Source organism: Anopheles nili, chromosome 3 (assembly GCF_943737925.1).
Source record: "Anopheles nili chromosome 3, idAnoNiliSN_F5_01, whole genome shotgun sequence".
Classification (NCBI taxonomy): domain Eukaryota; kingdom Metazoa; phylum Arthropoda; class Insecta; order Diptera; family Culicidae; genus Anopheles; species Anopheles nili.
Window position 1 is genome coordinate 14,011,301 of NC_071292.1, and position 19,955 is coordinate 14,031,255.

Below are 19,955 nucleotides of genomic sequence, written 5' to 3' on the forward strand. Positions count from 1 at the left end.
GCGTCCTGCGATGGTTAATCGTGAGTCGCGCGATCCCAAATATGGGTCAAAAGAATCTTTATTCTCACGCCCCCAAACGGAACGAACTCACCCGCCCGGGGGGGGAGCTAGAGAAATTATCTTTCGCCGCACTGCAACCCAACAGCATACAACATATGGCCCGCGAGGCTCGTTGTATCGTGAGTTTCACCACCACCAGCACATGGCCCGAACAACACGACCGTGGGGTCGTATTTCACATCATCCCTCTAGAGGCCCTAAGGCAAACAGATGAAGGGAAAAAAAAGCACAACCCACCCCATAGGCAAACCCAACGCCAGTTGGGATAGTGCGCTGGCTAATTTGGAAGCACACGCCACTGCAGCACCCGAAGCGATTGTGGTGTGCAATATTTTGCGGTACAGCCCAGCCATCCCAGCTGCACGCTACGGGACGCATATTGCAGCAAAATATGGAAATGATCCACATCGCACCGGGCCTGCAGCTTCAGGGACGGAAAGCACCCGATTCCCATGGGCAGCCTAACCTGGCTTTAACCTTGCTTCGTCATCTCCATCGGGGAGCGATCTTCACCGATCAACAACCTTTCTCCGTGGCTCTGCTGTGGCCATATCCATCCGTACACCAACCGGTCGATAGCCGGGAGCGATCCTGAGCAAGCGAGATCGAACGACCGCACCGAGTCACATGGGACCTTCAAGCCGGTTCCGGGAGAGAAATCCCGCGGAAGGTTAGCCGTTCCGTTGGCTAGCGAGACTCCACCGAATATCGCGATAAAGCCAACAAATACTTAGTGCCACGATGGCTGGCCAGCCGTTTGGGCAGTATCGCGATTGAGCGATTCATGAATGGCAGCGTTCCGTGGCGATTTCGAGAGCTCCACTTTCGGGCCGCGTTGGACCGACTGCCTAATATTACACCTAAATAAATGACCCACCTTTCTTAATGGCAGCACCGGGAGTGCTGTGGTTCCCTCGAGGGCAGAAACCATCGACGCGCGGGATTAGAGAACCTGCGAGCCCGCCGCGTCCAGACACATTAACGTAAGCGCGATCTGCGCACCTTTTTCTTCCACTCGCAGGCTGGTGTGGCTGGAGGCTTTCCATTTCCTGCCTCAATAGCACGCGTTTCGTAAGGTTTCTTAGTCGCACAAGCGCAAGATTACAAGCAATGATACGGATGGACGTCGTCGACCTCCCGACTCCCGATGGTGTTTGCCTTTGAGCGTTTGATTCAGCTCGCTCGTATCACTGCGGTATGCAGCTGTATGCCCGGTACCGGGCCGTAAATGCATGGTAATCACAATGATTAGTCCCTCCAACGCCTCCACGAGCATGGACGGGCTAACCCAGACCCGCAGGCGAATATCGAAGATGCCGGACGTGGGGCGCTCTTCGGAAAAAAACCAGAATGAAGCATGCAAAACTGCTTTCTCGCGCAAATCACGTGTGAGAGCCCCTTTGGAGCGTTACATTGCGGAATTTCGTATTGATCGCTAGCTGAATTAACGAGCAAGCAATAGCCCCCGGTAGCCGGAGGCGGTTGGCAACGAAACAAAATAACATTCGCGATTAACAAAAGGACGCAGCGGATACAACCTGTTTGCTACAATCTACTGACAGCTCGTTCCCTTGGGCGCGATTGGAAAATGTAGCAATAATCATAAATGGGTTACCCGGGCAGAGCCGTTTTGTGGCAAAGTTCACCAGCAGAAACATGACGGCAGTGACGAGTTCCCTTAGGAGTCAAAAGCCAGCAGTTAGCTAATTTTTATAGCCTGTTCAACATGAAGCTGTCTGGGTGGATGAGAAAAAAACGAACCACTGCTACTGGCAAGCACCCGTCATCGGGTGTGACCTGGTTTGGCAGGAAATCCCAAAGGAACCTAAAGCGTTACGAAGCTAATTTACCTAAATGCAGACACTAACCGTGCTCGTCTCTCGAATTATGCAGCCAGCGCCGGTATCTGGGCTAGCAGTGCCAGGACCATCAAAAGTGAAAGGAAACACGGTTGGTCGCCCGCTGAGTTCCTTTTTTTATCATTATTGGCAGTCGTTAAGGAGTTTATTTTCCGTGACCCCAGACCACGCAAAGCGTCGGCCTCTGTCGCAACACCCAGCCCAAAGATGACCCTCCAATCAATAAATCAATCCATATGGTAATGGATTATTTAAGGCCATAAAATGATAACCTTACAGGTTTCAAATTTTACTGCCTCATACTGGCTAACTCTAATCGCCTAGGGGGTAACGAGTGCGAAGAATGGTTGTGGTTTTTAATGATCAGTTCGGTCCTTCGAACCGGATATTATAAACAAGAACAAAACGACGGACGAAAGCGGAAAGTGCAGCAAGACGTCCCACGGGATGCACTCGACTGAAGCGCGACCACCAACGTCTAGCAGTCGATCTTGCGGGAATATAGTCATCCCATTAGGCGCATAAAAAATCTAGCCATATTTCATCCAATTTAAGACCTTTCTCCGCTGGTCGGGTTTCTTTTCGTTTCTTTTTTCCTGCCTACGGCAATGGAGTAAACCACGGCAGGTTGTACTACTGGTGGAAGCCGGGGACAGGTGCCCGGACCGAGATTCTTTTTATCGTCACTTTGAATCACAACCACCCTAGATGCATCCAATAGAGTCCATCTCATGTTTGTTTCGCTCAACTTGACCTTTTCTCGATTTAATCGTATTCCATCCTGCACAGTCTAAGCTCCTGCGCCGTGAGGGTCTGGAATCAATAGCATTTCCTATACGCTGCTCGTAAAAAGTGGTCCCATTACCATACTCAAAACGACTCAATTTGATTACCTTTCCAACAGCAGACGATCGTGTCTGGAATCCTTACCAACAGAGGAACCCTCTAAAATACCTAAAACCATCCATGCCAATTAACTCGATTTAAAAGTAATAAAAATCCGAATCAATTTCATGCCACAAAATCGTGCTGAAGACGATAACCTTACAGATACACTCGCTGATCGGACATCGCGAAAAACGGAAGCTTTACTAGTCGCGTACACCTTCCGAACATCAATTCCATTCATCCAAAAATAAAATGCTCTAATGGCCCGCTCGCCACCACCAAACGCGGAATTGGCTTTATAATTAAAATTCACGACATTCTAACGGTGCCGGTGAATGGCTCCCGTGGCTCACGACCCGTGTAGCCGAAAGGCGCTATCACTGATAAGCATCACCCAAAACGGCCCGAGCCGATTCGAATGTGCGCATGTTTTTTCGCTGATTCAATTATCATTCCAGCGACACCGGGCGCTGATTTACGCCTCGCGGGCACACCGCCAGCTATCGCAACATCTACGAAACAATTCGGGCTCGGCGATCCGCGGACGGGTTTTCAGGGAGGCAGCCGCAGGACTCGAACCGAACTGGTGGTGCATCGAACCTGCCAGACGTGCGAATTCACCCCATGAAAGTGAAACTGCCTTCGCCGCATGCACAACCTTCGTCGGGGCCGTCGATTTATGGCTGCCCGAGACCCAAAACCTGGCCAGGAGGCGATGGATTTCGTTAGGCAGCGCGCGCGTGCTCACCCGTCAGGTCGAAACGGTTCAACCGAGTGGAAACTTCAACGCGAGCAAGCGACGAACTTGACCGTGACGGCTTACTCAACGGATTCCCGCGGATCTTAGCCACCGAAAGCCCGCTAGAAGACTTAGAAAAATGGCTACATTCCAATCAACGTGAGGAGAAAGAGCTAAACGGTAGTAAAAATGCTTCTCTTCTCCAAGCTTCCTGGTTCAAAAACAAATATACTGAGCTCTTTAAGGCTCCGAAATTCGACTCCCAAAGTCCTCGCGCTGGCGTCTAACGGGAAATGCAAACGCAAACGGCACCTAACGTCTCGTCGGTACGGCCTCCCAGCTGAGGTCAGCCGCTATAATTACAAGATCGCGATAGTGCAGCTTATCTGGCACTTTCAATCGGTTGTGATTTAATTACACACATTGAAGCGCTCGCAGCGACGACGCCGGGTTGCGCCAAACCGACGCACGCATAGTTCGTGAAGAGTTGTTGGGCAAGCAGAGCCACCAACCGTCACCATATGCGCACACATCACTCTCATGGTGCGCGTATGTTTACCCCATCGCGGTGGTGAAACCTTCCATCAAGCGATAACAGCCGGTGTTGAGAGAATGGCGATATGGCGTTGTATGTTTAGGACCACCACCTATCGCATCTGCGCCGGCCGTAGTGCAACCGAGCACAACATCATCTCCGACGTAGGTGACGAATGTGAACGCAGAATGCTTACCTTTTTCTGGGTCGATGGAACGCACAACTCCTTATCTGTTAGAGAGAAAGACGAAAAAAGAGAACAAACAAGCGTTAGTATGGCGGCCAACGATGACATCTCGATGACAAGATTGTTTCGAAAGTCCTTCTGGCGATGATATCGCAGAGCTGTCGCAAGAGTTAAATATCGTACTAGAGCAATATCAGAAAACAGGAGGACGTTGAAGCTTCCCAACAACCAGAGAAACTATTGCCAGCGGAAGCTGAGAGAGTGATCCAAAATTTTGATCAATCTACCCGGCGGAAGAACTTCTGGATCCAGAACCAACATCCAGCTTATTATCAGCATTTTCAATCACGCTCGAACTTCTACGGTAATAAACGCACACCTGGGCCATAAATTCACCTACATCCCGATGCTACTCAATCAAGAATTTTATCACGCGAGGAGCAAACCCTATTAAAATAAACACACACAAAATCGAATCGTTACAACGAACGCTGGCGGCTCCCATGCTTTGATACGATGACAGCCATAATTCCCACAACGAATCGAGGAGCCACGCAAGAAGCCCTTTTCCGGTGGGCTTTATCAAATCGCATGCCACCCGAAAACGTAGCAGCGACTGCGTACAGGTGCACGAGAAAGAGAGACTTTGAAAGAAAAAGGCACAGCGACCGGGAAAACATTCCATCCCTACCGATCCGATCCGATTCGTTTCATTTAAGCGTCCATCGTCGACAACTCACTCTCTCGATCCCATGGCCAAAGTCTCGCGACCATTCGAAAAAACAAAAACACGATGAAACAGAACCGGTCGAAGTGATGTGACCGGACATACGACCGTCGATGGCGTAGACCACCGCCGCGGTGCATCAGCATTTCGGAGATGTCGACAGGCTGCTCTCGAGTGGTGTCGGTTCTGGGGCGGCCCTTCCAAGGGCTGATTTATTGCCATCCAGGTCGGAGATACTCGCAGGCACCATCAAAACACACAAAAGAGCCGACCTACACCATCCGGGCGTAGGACAACCAGGACGGGATCGGACACGTCACTGGACGTTGGATTACAATTTATTCAATTCAACGTCGCCTTTAATCGCTCCCGCGAGTGGTCCTGCAGGATATCCCTTACCGACCGTTTCCCAGGCACTGACAGCTACCGACATCGCGACGATGCCAAGCCACAAGAGACAACCGGTCCGGCACTGGCACACCCGGCGAACCGAAGGTGTTGTCCAGGACGGCTTCTTGAGTGGCTGGTGTGTTTGTTTGCTTAATTATGCACGATTATTTGCCTCCGTAGCGAAGGATTACAATGTTGCCATCAGGGGCTGCATTCGGAAAACGATCGCTCATTTTTGCATTTCAACGCGTTTTATTTTCCTACCGCGCGGGCTACTCGTGTTTGGTTCCGCCTTAAGCGTGGGTATTGTGCTGCTTAAGTGCATCGAACTCGGCGGATGCTTGCCGAGAGGTCGTGACGATCACACTCGTCCTGGAGGTCCAGTAGGTGGGACAAATCTCACGACCGATGCTCATTTTAAAGTAAAATCAGCTTAACCATGAATTAGCAGATGATATTTCACGGCTAGGGGCACAAAAAGTGCTAAAGCTATGCAGGACTCTTTAAATGGATAAAAAAAAAGCGTTAAGCTAATGCTATGAATAAATCTAGTCATTACCTAAACTCTAACGATACGGTCGTCACGTTTCGCGAATGTTGTAACAAAACTCATATGAAGCTTCCGCTCCATAACGACAAAGGAAAGATGCTTTTAATGGCCCTTGCCTACTTTCTACCACACGAACATCGTAACAAACACGCGTCATAGAGGAAACTCCACAAACGTAACCTCCAAAAATCGCGCACCCTAAGCCCTCACCCGAGAGGATGGAGGAGTGGCCATCGCTCCAATTTTCACCCGAGTAAGACCATTTTCACAAAAATGTAAACATCATCCCTCAGCAAACGCTCACCCCCATCGGGCGGAAGCGGTCCAGCACCAGCGCCGTATGCTACTTTTCCAAACGCAATTCTTGCCCTCAGCTACGCCGCTGAAGTGGTTGGGCGATTTTAGAAACCTTGGCCTCGCCTAGACAATCGACGGGGCCGCCGATTATCGTATCGCTGCTAATCGCTGCCATTCCGCGCGATGCACAACACAAACACCACCACTTGGTTGCCTTCGCGCTCTCTCCCAGACGGGCGAATCGATTTTCGATTGCGACCCGGTGAAACCATCCTAACCTAGATACTAACCTCAACCTACAAAAAGCGCAACCTCGGGCGTGAAGTTACCATGCTAGGCGTTTTATTGACCATCGCGCACACACATCGCGTCGTGGGAGGCGCTGTAAAACGCCCACCCTTTTTAGCCGACCCTTCCATGGTGCCGTTCTGAAGAGATGCAACCCTTATCCGCCCGTAAGGTATAAATCACCCCCGACTACGTAATTGAAAATCGAACACCAATCGAATCGGCACGCTGAAGTGCATCGGAATGACATCATCCGGACAAACTCACGGCTGTCTTTGGGCCTTTTTGCTGTAAGCCATCCACTTCCACGGGCCCAGCTTAGCTATCAGTATTTAATTACCACCGTGTCGGAACAATCGCATTGTTCTAGCGGATCGGGTACCGAATAGCCCAACAGAACAGGGCGTTTAGTGTGCCCAAGATCGAGCTCGAGTGACACGCGGGAAAACGTTCGAAGGTGCGTCGTTCGTTCGAGCGAATTCCTCGCATAGCCAGGCTGAGACTAGTCCGTTAGAAGCAATTCCCCGTGTTGGTGTCAGCTGGTACTTCAAGACAGCGAGCCACCCTGATGCAACCGGCCAACCAGCATACGCTGCACACGCCTGGGTGCGCTTAATGAAAACAGACACCGGTGGGCTTGGGAATTAAAATTCCTCTCTCGCTAGAATAACATTGCGCGGAACTTTTCCAAACCGAAATCAAAACAATCGCCCGGAGCATTACATCCCGCAGGGTAGGATAACGATTTATTTCCGCATCAGAAAGATTTATGCAATTAATGCACTCCCTACCCATGCGCTACTTTCACCCAATTTTGCTTTCACTCGAAGGTGCAAGTGCATCGGTTGCAGCTCTTACGATTTTTTTTATGTACCATTTTTATTTTTCTTAAACGAGAACGCCCAATCGGTAAAAACTGGAGCAAGGGGCAAACCGAAATGGAGCCAAGCGATGAAAAAATGTTAACCACAGGGTGCACACACGGTCAATAAATTTAATGCACTCCAACGCGGGTTACCACGCAAGGGCGTTCTTATCGTGACCGAATCTGGCCGGCCACTGAGTGGGCACGGCCAAAAACCACCATTGCTCTGTGACCGAAGAATTTCTCTTTCGCGGATGGATTTGTTTCTTGTTCCATTCGGTTTCCTGCCCTGCCCGACCGGGGACGCTTCGATATGGTTGCGGAAAAGCAATAAAAGGAACCTGTTGCTCAGAAAAACCAGACTCGTCGCTGCAGCTGCAGGACTCGCCCATAAATACGCTTCCGTGGCAGTGCAAATGCAACGCGAATGGAGAATGGGTTAAGAAACAAATCGAGGTCAGTTGGTTCGGGGTTGATGAATGTTCAGCTCCATGCGACGGGTAGCTTGAAATAAAAAGAACACAAGCATATTTTTTTTTCAACGCCACACAACACCACATCGCATTAAAGGAAACACATTCTCTTTCGGATTCTTCATTATTGAAAAAACACTCAGACTCAGGCATCTGCATAAAATGGTGCATTATTTTCCAATCCCTTTACAACACAATCAGCATCCATTCTCTCTCACGACCCGAAAGAAGGGCAAACGATCGTGCCTTCCTGTGACCGGGACACGTAACGAGAACAGGTCATCGGTTGCCACCGACCTGGGATGAAAAGAAAAACCTGAACTCTCATCCGCACAACGAACCGGGAGCGCCAAAGAGCCAGCACATCATCACGTGACATAATTGTGCGGGTTAAAGTGTACCGTAACCTGCTTTGCAGTGGGTTAATAAGGCAAGCGTATGCACAACAAACCACCGCCTGGGGGGTAAACATGATCGATTTGCATGCCCCTTGGCAAGGGCCAGAAGAAAGAAAAGAACACCTCCGTTTTCCATTACGCACGCGTTAATGTAGTAATCGAGAGTGCGAAGAGCCACACCGTTTGAAGGAAGTCTAGTTCGTGCGATGCGCATCTGTTCAGCAGGCCCTTAATGATGATGTCGAGTTGTCGAACGACGCAACGGTGGGTTTGTTTGATTGCGTACCGATCGGGTGCGGGAAAAATCCACAACAAACACCCGCACGGTGCATGCGAGAGGAGCGCCATTTTCCACGCCGGAAAACATGCCCACGTGAGATGGGGCGGCCCCATCGAGGAAAGTGGCTCGCGATGGTTATGCTGATCGAGACGAACCATCATGCACCGTGCACACTTGCGTAAGTTTGTTTGCGTAAGAATAAGGGCGCATACCGTCCCGATTTAGCTTCCCTTTCCCAGCGGGATGCTTCTCAGCGTCGTGCGAGCAAACATGCTTATGCTATACACAAGCTCCATACCGCTCTCAACCGGACGGGAGTGAATTGCGAGTTGATAATCGCTTCTTGACAGATTAACGACGCCTACTTGTTGCATTCCTTACGGGATAACGAGCCACAAGGCGAATTCCTTCCGTGTATGAACAATATCGAACAGAAAGAAAAAAAAACATGTTTCAAAATTGAATGATTAGCCCAAGGCCGACCAGCTTTATCCATGAAATGAATTGGAAACGCACCTTTAAAAGCAAAGCCCATTAAGAGCTGTGCTGCTTTAAAATCAATTGCCAGCATGTATCAACAAGCTCTAATTGATGGACTAGGGGGAAAAAAAAGATACACGGCACGCACAGACAGCCGTCAGCGTGAATCATATTGAATCGAATCGCAAATGGTTTGAAATCCAATCTAATAAAGCAACCCACCCAGCGGCAAAACCACGAACCGTGACCAGATTAAGGCGCTGGTGACACACGGCTCGTACCCGAACGCGACACGCGAAATTTTCGTTCCATTTCCTCTACCGATTTTCCACCTCACCGGCGCCTCGTTGCGCAAGGTTCCGCGAACCATTGCCGTACGTTAACCTCATGTTATGCTACATTTTGTGGCCTCGGACGGGCGGGAAAAAGGGCGAAGAAAAAAATCCACCCCTTTCAGGGTGGAAAATTGCCATCGGTGGCTTCACCGGCTCAGACCGTCAAAATCTAGAACACGTGCTTCGCTTGGACACGGCATGAACGAAAAAATCAATAACCTACCGTCGTTCGTAAGTAGTTTGTATAGTTCCGATACGCCCTTCCGAACCAATGTGCACAAGCACCGTGACGTCATGGAACACGTTTCCGGTGCGCCCGGAACGGCTCGTCTCCCCCATCGATCGTTCGCTATCACGTGGTTAGCCTCGGCCACAGGTCGGGAAAACTGCACGTCATGCTCGCGGCCACAATTGTCAGACCAAAGTGGTGTCCCAAAGGGATAGCTCGATAGCTTCCGCAGGGGAAAAAAAAGCTCCAGCTGTGGTAGATGAGGTCCGTGAGGGTGAATATTCATCGAATGTCGTGTTTCTGCTCATGCGCGGTACGTGGCCCGAATGTGGGCAAAAAAAACCACCACCACCACCAATTTCCTTTTTGCCGATTGACCTTGAAAAGTGCTCGAATCGAATCGGGGAAGCTAAAGCTGCTCGAAAATGCCAAACCGGCGATGGCAAATGAATGCGGCTTTTTTTAGCCGCATAATGACTTCATTCCATCGATTAGAACGAGATGCCGTCTCCATTATTCTCGCTCCCCACCCACCACGGGTCGGAAAAATTCAAATTGGACAGTTTTTTTTTGGGACACAACAAAAAATCTGATTGAACGCGCGCACGCACGGTTTGTGTTGCCGTTTGTTCTACGTTCCCCGTCACGATTCATGCCCGCGCGTGCATCACTGTCCCATATGGAGATGCTGCCTCCAGCATGACTTTCTCTCCCATTGTCGCGCTCGAGCCCAGCGAAAGCCCCTCATCAATCACACTGCACACGCCCCGTGCCAAGTATGACCCGGCCCTTCGTTCACCTTTCGAGCGTTGATTTCTGTTTATTGTTTATTCTAGACCCGCTCTTCAGCCACGATCCCACGAAGCCCGGCCAGATGGTCTATGCTCGTGGGACCTGGGAACGCGGTTCGATTCCCAAAAAAAAACACATTCAGGGAGGAATGAACATTCAAAGGGAGTTCAATCTCTCCCGCCAACCGCTGCCGGAAGAATGGTACGTCTTATTTCTGTTTTGATTTGCCGGCTCGGAGTTTTCCACCCAACTTCGGCCATCGAGCCCATCAGTTCGATTTCAAGGGCTCTCGGTGCTCGTGAATCGTGACACTCCGCGCGCGCATCGACACTGATGCGGGAGGCTGGCGAGAGTGCCGGGCTGGCAAGGGAGCAGGAATATGCTCCAAGTCACGAACCACCGAAGCCGATCCCTTAAGTGGCCACTTAAAGAACCACCGCCTGCTGAGGTCCCCCTCCCATGCCGGCTCAAGTGCACTTGCGCACGGGGCTTTGTTTGGGAGCGCGTGTGCGCACGTACGCAATCGCCTCTTATGTACGGTGCATCTTGATGAGCGCAGTCTCGGCTTGCCAGCGATTCGAGACAGGAAGAAGCATCATTTGGGCTCGAAATTGAATGAAAATCGGCTCGAAAATACACTTAGTTGCGTACGCACGGGCACGCAATGCATCGTACTCGGGACCGGCGCGTAAGCCTTAGTCAAAAGGCGAATTTATTATGCGCATCGTTGCACTTTTGTTCAAGTCGAACAAAAAATTCTTCGACCACCAACCACGGGTGAGACCGCTGTTTTTTATTTAATCTACCACACGAGCGGCTCAGAACGGCACGGCGGCTTGTACAACATGGCAAAACAATGCACCGTGGCCAAATTTGCAACATTCGTTCGCACATAGCACAATGCCAAAAAGGGAAATGACGAATAAAACGCAGCCGGTTGGAAACTAATGGAGTAGGGCAGCGTGTTGGAATAAAATTTACCACCTTCCCGCGAAATGGTTTTGATAAAACTACAGCCAAACACCATTTAGGCGGAGTTTTCAAATGTATTTACAGAAGTAACAAAAAAGGGAACGACAAAAAATATGTAGCTGGTTTAGTGTCTAACCCAAAATCAAATGGCTCAACCGTAACGCACTGTTTCATTTTCAGGCTCGTTGACACAGTCCGCAGTGGAACCATTCTACCGAGCCATGTTAAGCTCTTTCAGGTGGATTTGTTTCCGTCCGTGCGAACGGTGTCTACGGCCAGTTTACGTGCGAATGATTTACGGTGCCCACAAGCCTCCCAACAGTCGAAAGCAATATTATTGCTACGATTTTCCATCTCCTTCTTCCTCGCTATGGCAAATGGTGCAATTTTACTGCCGTTCGAATGTTGCAATATTCAATCAAAATGAGCACTTAAAATGAGCAACCCACCTCACGGAATCGTCGTAAAAGCACCTGTTAAGGAAATATTAAGCTGACAGCAATCAATTCTTGCCTAATTTATAGAACGACAAAGTGATACCACAGCTAGAGCAACAAATTGTTCACCAAACAAGCTCGGCCGGTTTGTAAACCTGCTCCGTTTGGAGGGGTCCAACATGAAATACAAACGGTCGCTTCCTCATTGCGCGTAACGAGCTGATCGCAAACAGATAAAACCGTTATGAAACTACCAAATTAAAAATGTGCGAATTTCCGACCACGCAACAAATTAATTACAATTTTTATTTGAAAATGGAATCCTCTGAAACCGTGACGGAGTGGGAGACGCGGCTATCGCGATCTCATCGATCAGTGGCGTAAAACTGGAAACCCCAGCCAATGAGTATGTTGTCCCGTCCGTTCGGGGCTACTGGTTTCCTCCATTTAGAGCAGGTATTCATCGGGCTTCGATTGGGGAGCAGAAAAAAGGCACCCCCTCTGATCGTCGCCTCCGGAAAGCAAATGAAGATGCCCTGCGGAAAACAGATGGAAATGCCACGGACCGATGACAGCTAACATGCCACCGGACAGCCAGATACCATCACTGGGATGGACGGCGACCCGATGCACCATTTCCAAGCTTTTTTTAAGTAATGCCACAGCCGATGCTGGTGCTCGATGATCGATGATAAGATCTACACGCGTTCGCCAGTGCACCAGCGCTACATGCGTCGATAGATCAGTCCCGGTGGGTCAGTCGGTTGTCAGCAAAAATGCAAATGCATCTTCTCCGCACCACCCGGTGAGAAGACTCCGCTCAAATGGGAGGACAACCCCGACCTAGACACGCATGCCAGCGGAACCAGCCGGATCCAAGGCGGCCTCGACCATGCCCATTCGTCACGCAGCGCGTCATGGAGCGGGTCACCGTGGTTTGCATCGACATTGATTTATAAATTGCATACACCGGCGTGCCCGGAGGCAAACTAACGGCAAACCGACGAGCTTCTTCTATAGGCTAGGAGGTTGCCGAGGGGTTGGCAGAAATGGCCGTGGTAAAAACGAAACTTCATTTTCATCTCCGTGCTCTAAGCAACGTACTGTGCCGTACACTCTCGCTCTCTTCTCTTGAATGGGTGAGGTTTTTTTTTGTTTGCTTACAGAAACCACTTTCTTCCGACGATGCTGTACAGATTGCGCGACCTAATGGGTGGTTCATCTAAAACGCTTTATCCCCTCCTAGAAATAGCCGCAAAAAATTGCGAAAAAATAATTCGGAAACGATGTTTTTTTTTGTCGGGATAATAAAGGAGTCCAGGCGTCGGAAGCGAAATCCGATACGCGATGACACCCTGCTGGGAATGCGGTGGTAATTAACCGACGCCGGGCCAAGGTTTCTCGCAAAGGAAAAGAAAAACGAAAATAAAAATAAAACACGAAAAGCTGCGACAAAAAAAATAGCCCTCGACACACGAATCGAATCGCTGGGGACGTGCAAAGGCGAAAGTCAATTAAATGCCGTTGTTACCTTCACCTTCGGTCAGGTCGGCACGGCTAATCGGGCCAAACGATGCGAAAGGCTGCGACATGACGCCAGATATGGAAACCGGTGGCACTACGGGAGCGTCGGTTTCAAATTGGCCCGGGAAAAGGCGACAACTCGCTGGGACTTTCAAGCGTCGCCATTGTCAATACTATTTGAAAAAGATCCACTTTAAGGCGAAATTTTGCGTTTGAAGAGTTTTCGTTTTACGATTTCACTGTCATCAATGACGCCGAATTCATTTACAAATATTAGTTTAAAGCGTACATGACTATACATGCCGAAGCTCAAATAAGAATACAAATTCCGTCACAAATGCTTTTTTATAGAAACATTATTAGATTGCTCCATGGCTAAAAGCAAACCAGCTTTTGTAAGGATCATTAACGGGCGATCGTTTTTGCAACTAAGCTATAAAACTAGAAAAGAAAGCAAAATAAAAGCCCCAAAGTTACCGCCAGCATACTGAGTACGCAAAAATGTACAATTGATGCTAAAACCCGGCCACTTTTTACGTGCGTTTAGCGTAATTTCTCCGCCATTTTCCCGTAACTAGAGACACCCGCCGGGTGCAGCATTAGATTTCACTTTCCATCTCAACCGCAACGAAACGATCCCCTTTCGTTCATTACGTTGTTTCTTCTGCTCCCGGGTAAATTGAGCACCCGAAAACAAAGTTCCAAAACGCTCACGTGTTTCGGGCGATAGAAGAAATGCAGCGAAAAGAAGAAACAACCACCCATCTCATACCTCCCACGGCTTGACGGATGCAAAAACAAAAAGACTTGCGAAAATGTGCACACAATATCACCCACGCAACGCTGAATATTCGCCCGCACAAAATGCGAAATTAAATGGGCAAAAACTGTGATTAGCGGATGGCATTTTCCGGAAGACGGATATTAATTTGGCCACTCCGCAGTTCCGGTGCTACCCCGAGATCGAAAACGGTAGCACTTCAGCCGGGTGCCACTGGCCAATGTTTGGCCATTTCCTAAAGCGAGCGCAAATAAAACGCTACCGAGAAGTGCCAAAACCACGCGTCACCAGCCAAAACCACGATCGACTGGAGCAAGTGTTTCCTCTTTCGCAAACACGGCAGCGTCTTTGGCGGAAGACAGTAATTTTCCGTAACCATTCTCTGTCCATTGTCTGCACAGCGTCGGCGTGAGCTCATTAACGACGAGCTTAAGAAAACGAGGGCTGCCAATCAGTGGGCGCGTTCGAGATTTCGAGAGCACTATTATCAGGCCCCCGTTAGGAGCGATGTTGCAGATAACAAGCTACAAACGATCTGCAACGTACCTTTCCAGTGCTGGAACCTTTCTAATGCGTATTGGAGATAAAAGAAAATGTTCACAGACATTAAAGAGACATTTGTAGAAGCGATTCTGAGTGAATCTATACGATACAAAGCGGTTATGACGATGAAATCCTAAATGCATCAAAAACCGGACGCATCATCCCACGTGCTTACGATGGCAGTAATATGCTCATTTCCTTCGAGTAACCTGATTTTCAATATTTTTCCATCCGCAAGCAGAGGTCAGGAAAGCATCCTCCTAGTTGCGGCATTCAAGCTCCTGTCATCTTCTTCGGCTTCCTGGGAACATTCTTGCAGTACGGCGCTCGGCCACACCTGCATCGTTTCCTTGTTTCCGCTGCATGCTCCCCATAACCGGCACGAGAGTTCGTGACGATGCGCGTGAACGGTATTTTCATATTTTTGTAGTCATGTTTATTTTTTTCTCAATTCATTTTTTCCTTTTCATAAAAAAACCCATGCAAAACACGTTCCAAGCGAAATGGGAACCACCGAGAACCCGTTGCCCGGCCGGAAGCATCATCGATAGCGGCATGCGGCAACAGGAACCTCCTGCATTCTGAGCATTCCTTCGCCGGATGGTCCACAAGCCCCCAGAACCGGTCCTCGATGCACTTGGCGGCTGGGAAATGCTATCCCCAACGTACGCTGATACGCGTAGCCAATGCACCTTAACCGAGCCCGATTCTGGCTCAACCAGACCCGGTTACAGCATCAGCACACAGGAACGGTTGTGTGCCTCCTGTTACAGGTACAAAAAGCACCTCCAGCATGCCATGATAACTTGACGTGATCTACGGCTGCGCGCTACCGTTCCGGGAAAATCAACGCAGCGGAAAATGCTGACAGCATTATCAACGGAAAGGGGCTCACACAAAACCGCCCTACATGTTTTTTACGGCTCGCTTTTTTTGTTTCATTCACTCACCCTCGCAAAGCACCACCTTACACCGAGCGGCAGCATAAAACATGACCCCCAATGCTGCGTTCAGTCAGATCGCAGGATCGAGGTGTTTCGAAAGCGACAAGCAAACGGGCCCGAGAGCAGCAGTACATGCAGAACAGCGTGCTACCGACATGCGGTGGAACATGCACACCAACCGTTACACACATACACTCGCGCGAGCGCGCGCGTATTTGGAACCAATGGAAAGTACCAGCGTCGGAACACGGATCAGAACGTTCTGCGCGTGGGAAGGGCGCGAGGCGATTGCCCATTAAGTGTTACGCTTCGGTGAGTCGCTTAGGGCAGTGTGGACCGGAAAATCAACTGCCCTTTAGAAAAAAAACCCTCCGCGTATATATAGAAAACTCCCGCACGCGGCAGGGAAAATGCACTCGAGCCGTGCGCTAATAAACAGCGGCGCACACTGCACAGGAACTATGGGCCAGTCGGTTCTAACCGGCGAGGAAAGGTGAACGTACCGAACGGTTACCAACCAAAACAAGCAGCCTGTGCCGTGGGACCATAAATGCATCCGAACAAATGGAAGGGCTTTCGAAAATGGACGGAATGATTTATGAAAATGATACCACATGCTGGATAACTTCATAAACCGAATAGCCATGATCTACTTACGCGCATGAGCCTGCCTAACAGAGGCAGACTAGTGGGTTCAGGTTAATGCACATCAAAGCGAGCTTTAATTTTGGCCTTCCAAACAAAAACATTTCTCCCTCACACTTCTAAAACATGATAAAAAATCAAAATCCTCATTTTATTCTCTTCTTGTGTGATTTCCGTTCTGGCGTATGAAGAATTATGTTCAACAGGGATCAATCTGTCCTCTGGGTTGATTAACGATCTTTTTCCCGTGCGTTTTTCCCGTGTACTTCTGTTTTCTCATTCATTATATTATTTTAACAAACGAAATCATAATAAAACGCCCCATCGCGAGCCCCATGCCCCATTGTATACGGCTGTCTAAATATTAAAAACGATCGTCGCACATATTTCAAAAATCATCAATCACACCTTTATCCCACTACCGAACCATTGACGGCGCCCGTTGTTCGGGCTCTTGTGAAAACGAAAACAAAACCACGCACATCCCAAAACACGCCCCGTACGGTTACAGAGCAATTTAATTACAAATTTTCATCACACAGAGACCACCCGGGAAGGGCTCGGGAAGCAATGGAGTTGACATCTCCACAAATGTGGTTCCAATGTTTCCCCGAAACGGGCGCCGTAAAAACTAACGACCTGAAAACTAGCTTCACTTAGCGACGCCGGTTGGTGTTGGGGAAAAATCATTTCCCCGAAAGTAGAGAGAAAAAATTATTCATCTCTTGTTATGAAAAAAAAATCAAATGCGACATAAAAACTACGCACGACACAACGGCTTAGGCCCTGCAGACAGGCACCACAAATCCAATCCCGCGGCTCTTTGGAATCACTATCATGTTCCTCTCACCACTCGGAGGGGTGGCCACTTTTCCACGCGCGGGAAAGCCGCACGTTTTCGGGAGAAAAACAACTTTCAACGAAAGCGACAACAAATGCCGGCAAGTGGACGAAAAAGTTGCACCCACAGTGGCGCATTAGTCACACAGCGCCATGCGGCCATGCTGCGCACCTTCACCACCCCCGAGCATAACATTTCCTTCGCCCACTCCACCACCACGCTCCCTTCGGTGGACGAAAAAGGGAAACCACGTGCGGAACGGGAGAAGAGAAGCAAAAAAAAAGGGCGAAAATAAAACAAAACCCACCCCCCCAACGGCCGGAAAAGTGATGGTGAAAAATTTGTAATTTATAAGAAAACTCGCGCAACCAACAAAGGCCAGCCGACGACGGGGGCGCGCGCGTAAACCACGTCGCAACAAACCGACGCGAACGCCTTCACGAGGCGGTTCCTGTGGTGGTTGAAAATTAAAAATGCCTTCAAACTTTCCACCGATGTGGTGAACCAAAAATACCGGCGAAAGAAAAACAAAAAGAAAACAATAACAACGAGCTACAAACCATTGGCTAATGACATTTCTAATTAATTCGAAAGCATAAAAAAAATCCGCTCCAACATGACAGTACGCCGCGACCCGCGCGTCACCGGAGACGCTTTTCATCTGAGGCGCCCGGCCCCGGTGGTTTGGAAATTGATTTTCAACCCAGAAAACGCACCCGCCGATCGTTTTTTCACGGCAAGACTCGGACGCGCACAGCTCGATCTGGTGCAAATATTCCACGCTTCCTTTGTCGGCACCAAACGGCGCTGGCTGGCGCGCTGGAGCGTGGGGTGATCGTAAAATGTTCCCAAGGTTACATTTCACCCCATGCGGATCGCTGGGAGCTAGCATAACTCGCCATCTTACGTGTGCCATAATTTTTCATCACTGCAGAAATTACAAAAACATTTTCACAAATTAATGCACGCTGCTTATAATAAAAATCAGATGTTTTTTTTCCCCCAATCCACCAAAACCGGAACACAAGCTTGTAAAATGTCAATGGTGCCAGCTTCCAAGCGATGATGCTCTTTCGATCTCAAATGAGAAATGAACCGCCATCACCCTGCCATCAGGGTATCGTTGATCTGCCTATTCGTTGGTTATTAATTTAACCTAAGCCCAGTAGCACTGAAAGGCATCCAAATGAGCCCGCCTAAAAACCGACAGCCAATAATTACTATCGCCCCAAGCGGCCAGCGAAAGTGGATTCCCCGTGGAAAACTAGCTCGGAAAACACGACTTCGAGTATAGCATGAAAGCACACCCGTTTGGGTTGGTTTGTGGGGCGCAAAAATATTTATACACAAAACACAGATGACGCCGAGAAGCATGGGAACGATATCGTACCATCCCGTTTGACGATTCCCCGGGTGCGTGCATGTGAGGCTGTGAAAGGCTTTCACATAGCGCGACCCGCCTACAACATGACCGGTGACAACACGCAGATGATCAGCGATCACGGAACGGATCTGGGAGATGTTACCAACCCTACAGCGCTCCAACGATAGCGGTCTGCGCTTGATCCACCCACTCAATTCACGCAGCCGCTCGACTATCAGCGGCGCACATTTTCACAAGCTTTCCCGAAAAATACGGGAACCGCCGGAGGTGGCAGGCGCTAGAAGCAAAAAAAAAGCCTCATCAACGTCACGTCTACACACATGCGCGCTAGATAGATGATGCATGGGTGTCTTTTAATCTTTCACCATGTGACGGAGAAGCCCGCCATGGATCCGCTCGGGAGAAAAGACCATCTCGCCGTTAATTAACGTACCACAAATCACACCGAAATGCAATCATGCCTACGGGCTGGCTGCGCTTCGATGGGAGATGAAGAGGCAGAAAAAAAATCGGAGCCGGCGTAGAAAGTACCTCGAGGGAGGGAAATTCTGGTTTGGCCGTCACCATTCGCTCTACGTCTAGAGGCACGCGAGCGATAGTGCGACTTTATGGGAAATTGTGCGGCAAATCAATCCCGAACCGGACAACGATAGCTCTGTGGGTAGAAGGGCTTGTACAAAGATGTGCAGTGAATCTATCTGCTAACGTTAAGCGACCAAAGAAAGCAACTATGACGCTTTAGCAAATCTAACTCTTTGTCGGGAGGAGATTTCATTCGTCGTCCGACTCCATAGCTCCATTCCAGTCCACAATCGCCATCGTGACGAGTGTTGGGACACAAATCTGGGGGACTTTTTTACGCCTTTATTGCACAACGCCACCCTCATCGCGTACGGCAATCATCATAATCATAAAACATTTCCCCTGCTTGCGGCTTGGTTGAGCATCGCTTTGGCTTTAAGACTCCGCGCCGGGCAAGTGCTCATGTATCATACATTTTTGTCATACCATCGCAGGCTTATTTGTAGCGTTTTCCTGCCCCCAAACGCTTCTCCACAGTACTTCCCCAAATTAATTGATCCCATAAAAACCAACGAGCCTCGCGTCCCGTACCCGGATCCATCATCGTCATGCGGTGAATGATTGCGTGCACTAAGTGGCAATGAAACAGTTCCATCTCGTACGAAACGGAACGAAACGTACCATTTGTTTAGCCATTGCTGGATCAGATTGAAAAATCGCCACAACCACCACGCACCTTTATGTGCTGTGCGATTTTGGACAGCCCGAATATCTGCAGTTTCCCACGCCAGGACATAATACCGCACCGGACCGACGTGTGATGTATCTTACATGACGTAAATGTGTCGGAAGAGACCTCTTAGCGATTTTTGCCACCACGAACAAGCGACTCCGTCTCCTCTCAACTACTCCGGCAACTCCCACCGAATCTTGGGCCGTGCAAAAACCCGGCCACGGCCCGGAAGCGATGAAATGAGAGCAATCACTCAA

General features: G+C 49.4%; 1 protein-coding gene across 1 annotated transcript in view; it reads right to left on the reverse strand.

Moving 5' to 3' along the window:
* Positions 1 to 19,955, reverse strand: part of LOC128722820 (protein spire) — a 110,370-nt gene that overhangs the window by 76,822 nt on the left and 13,593 nt on the right. The window contains exon 2 of the mRNA XM_053816501.1: positions 4,278 to 4,312. Within this exon, the coding sequence (XP_053672476.1) occupies positions 4,278 to 4,312 (35 nt within the window). The remainder of the gene's footprint in view (positions 1 to 4,277; positions 4,313 to 19,955) is intronic.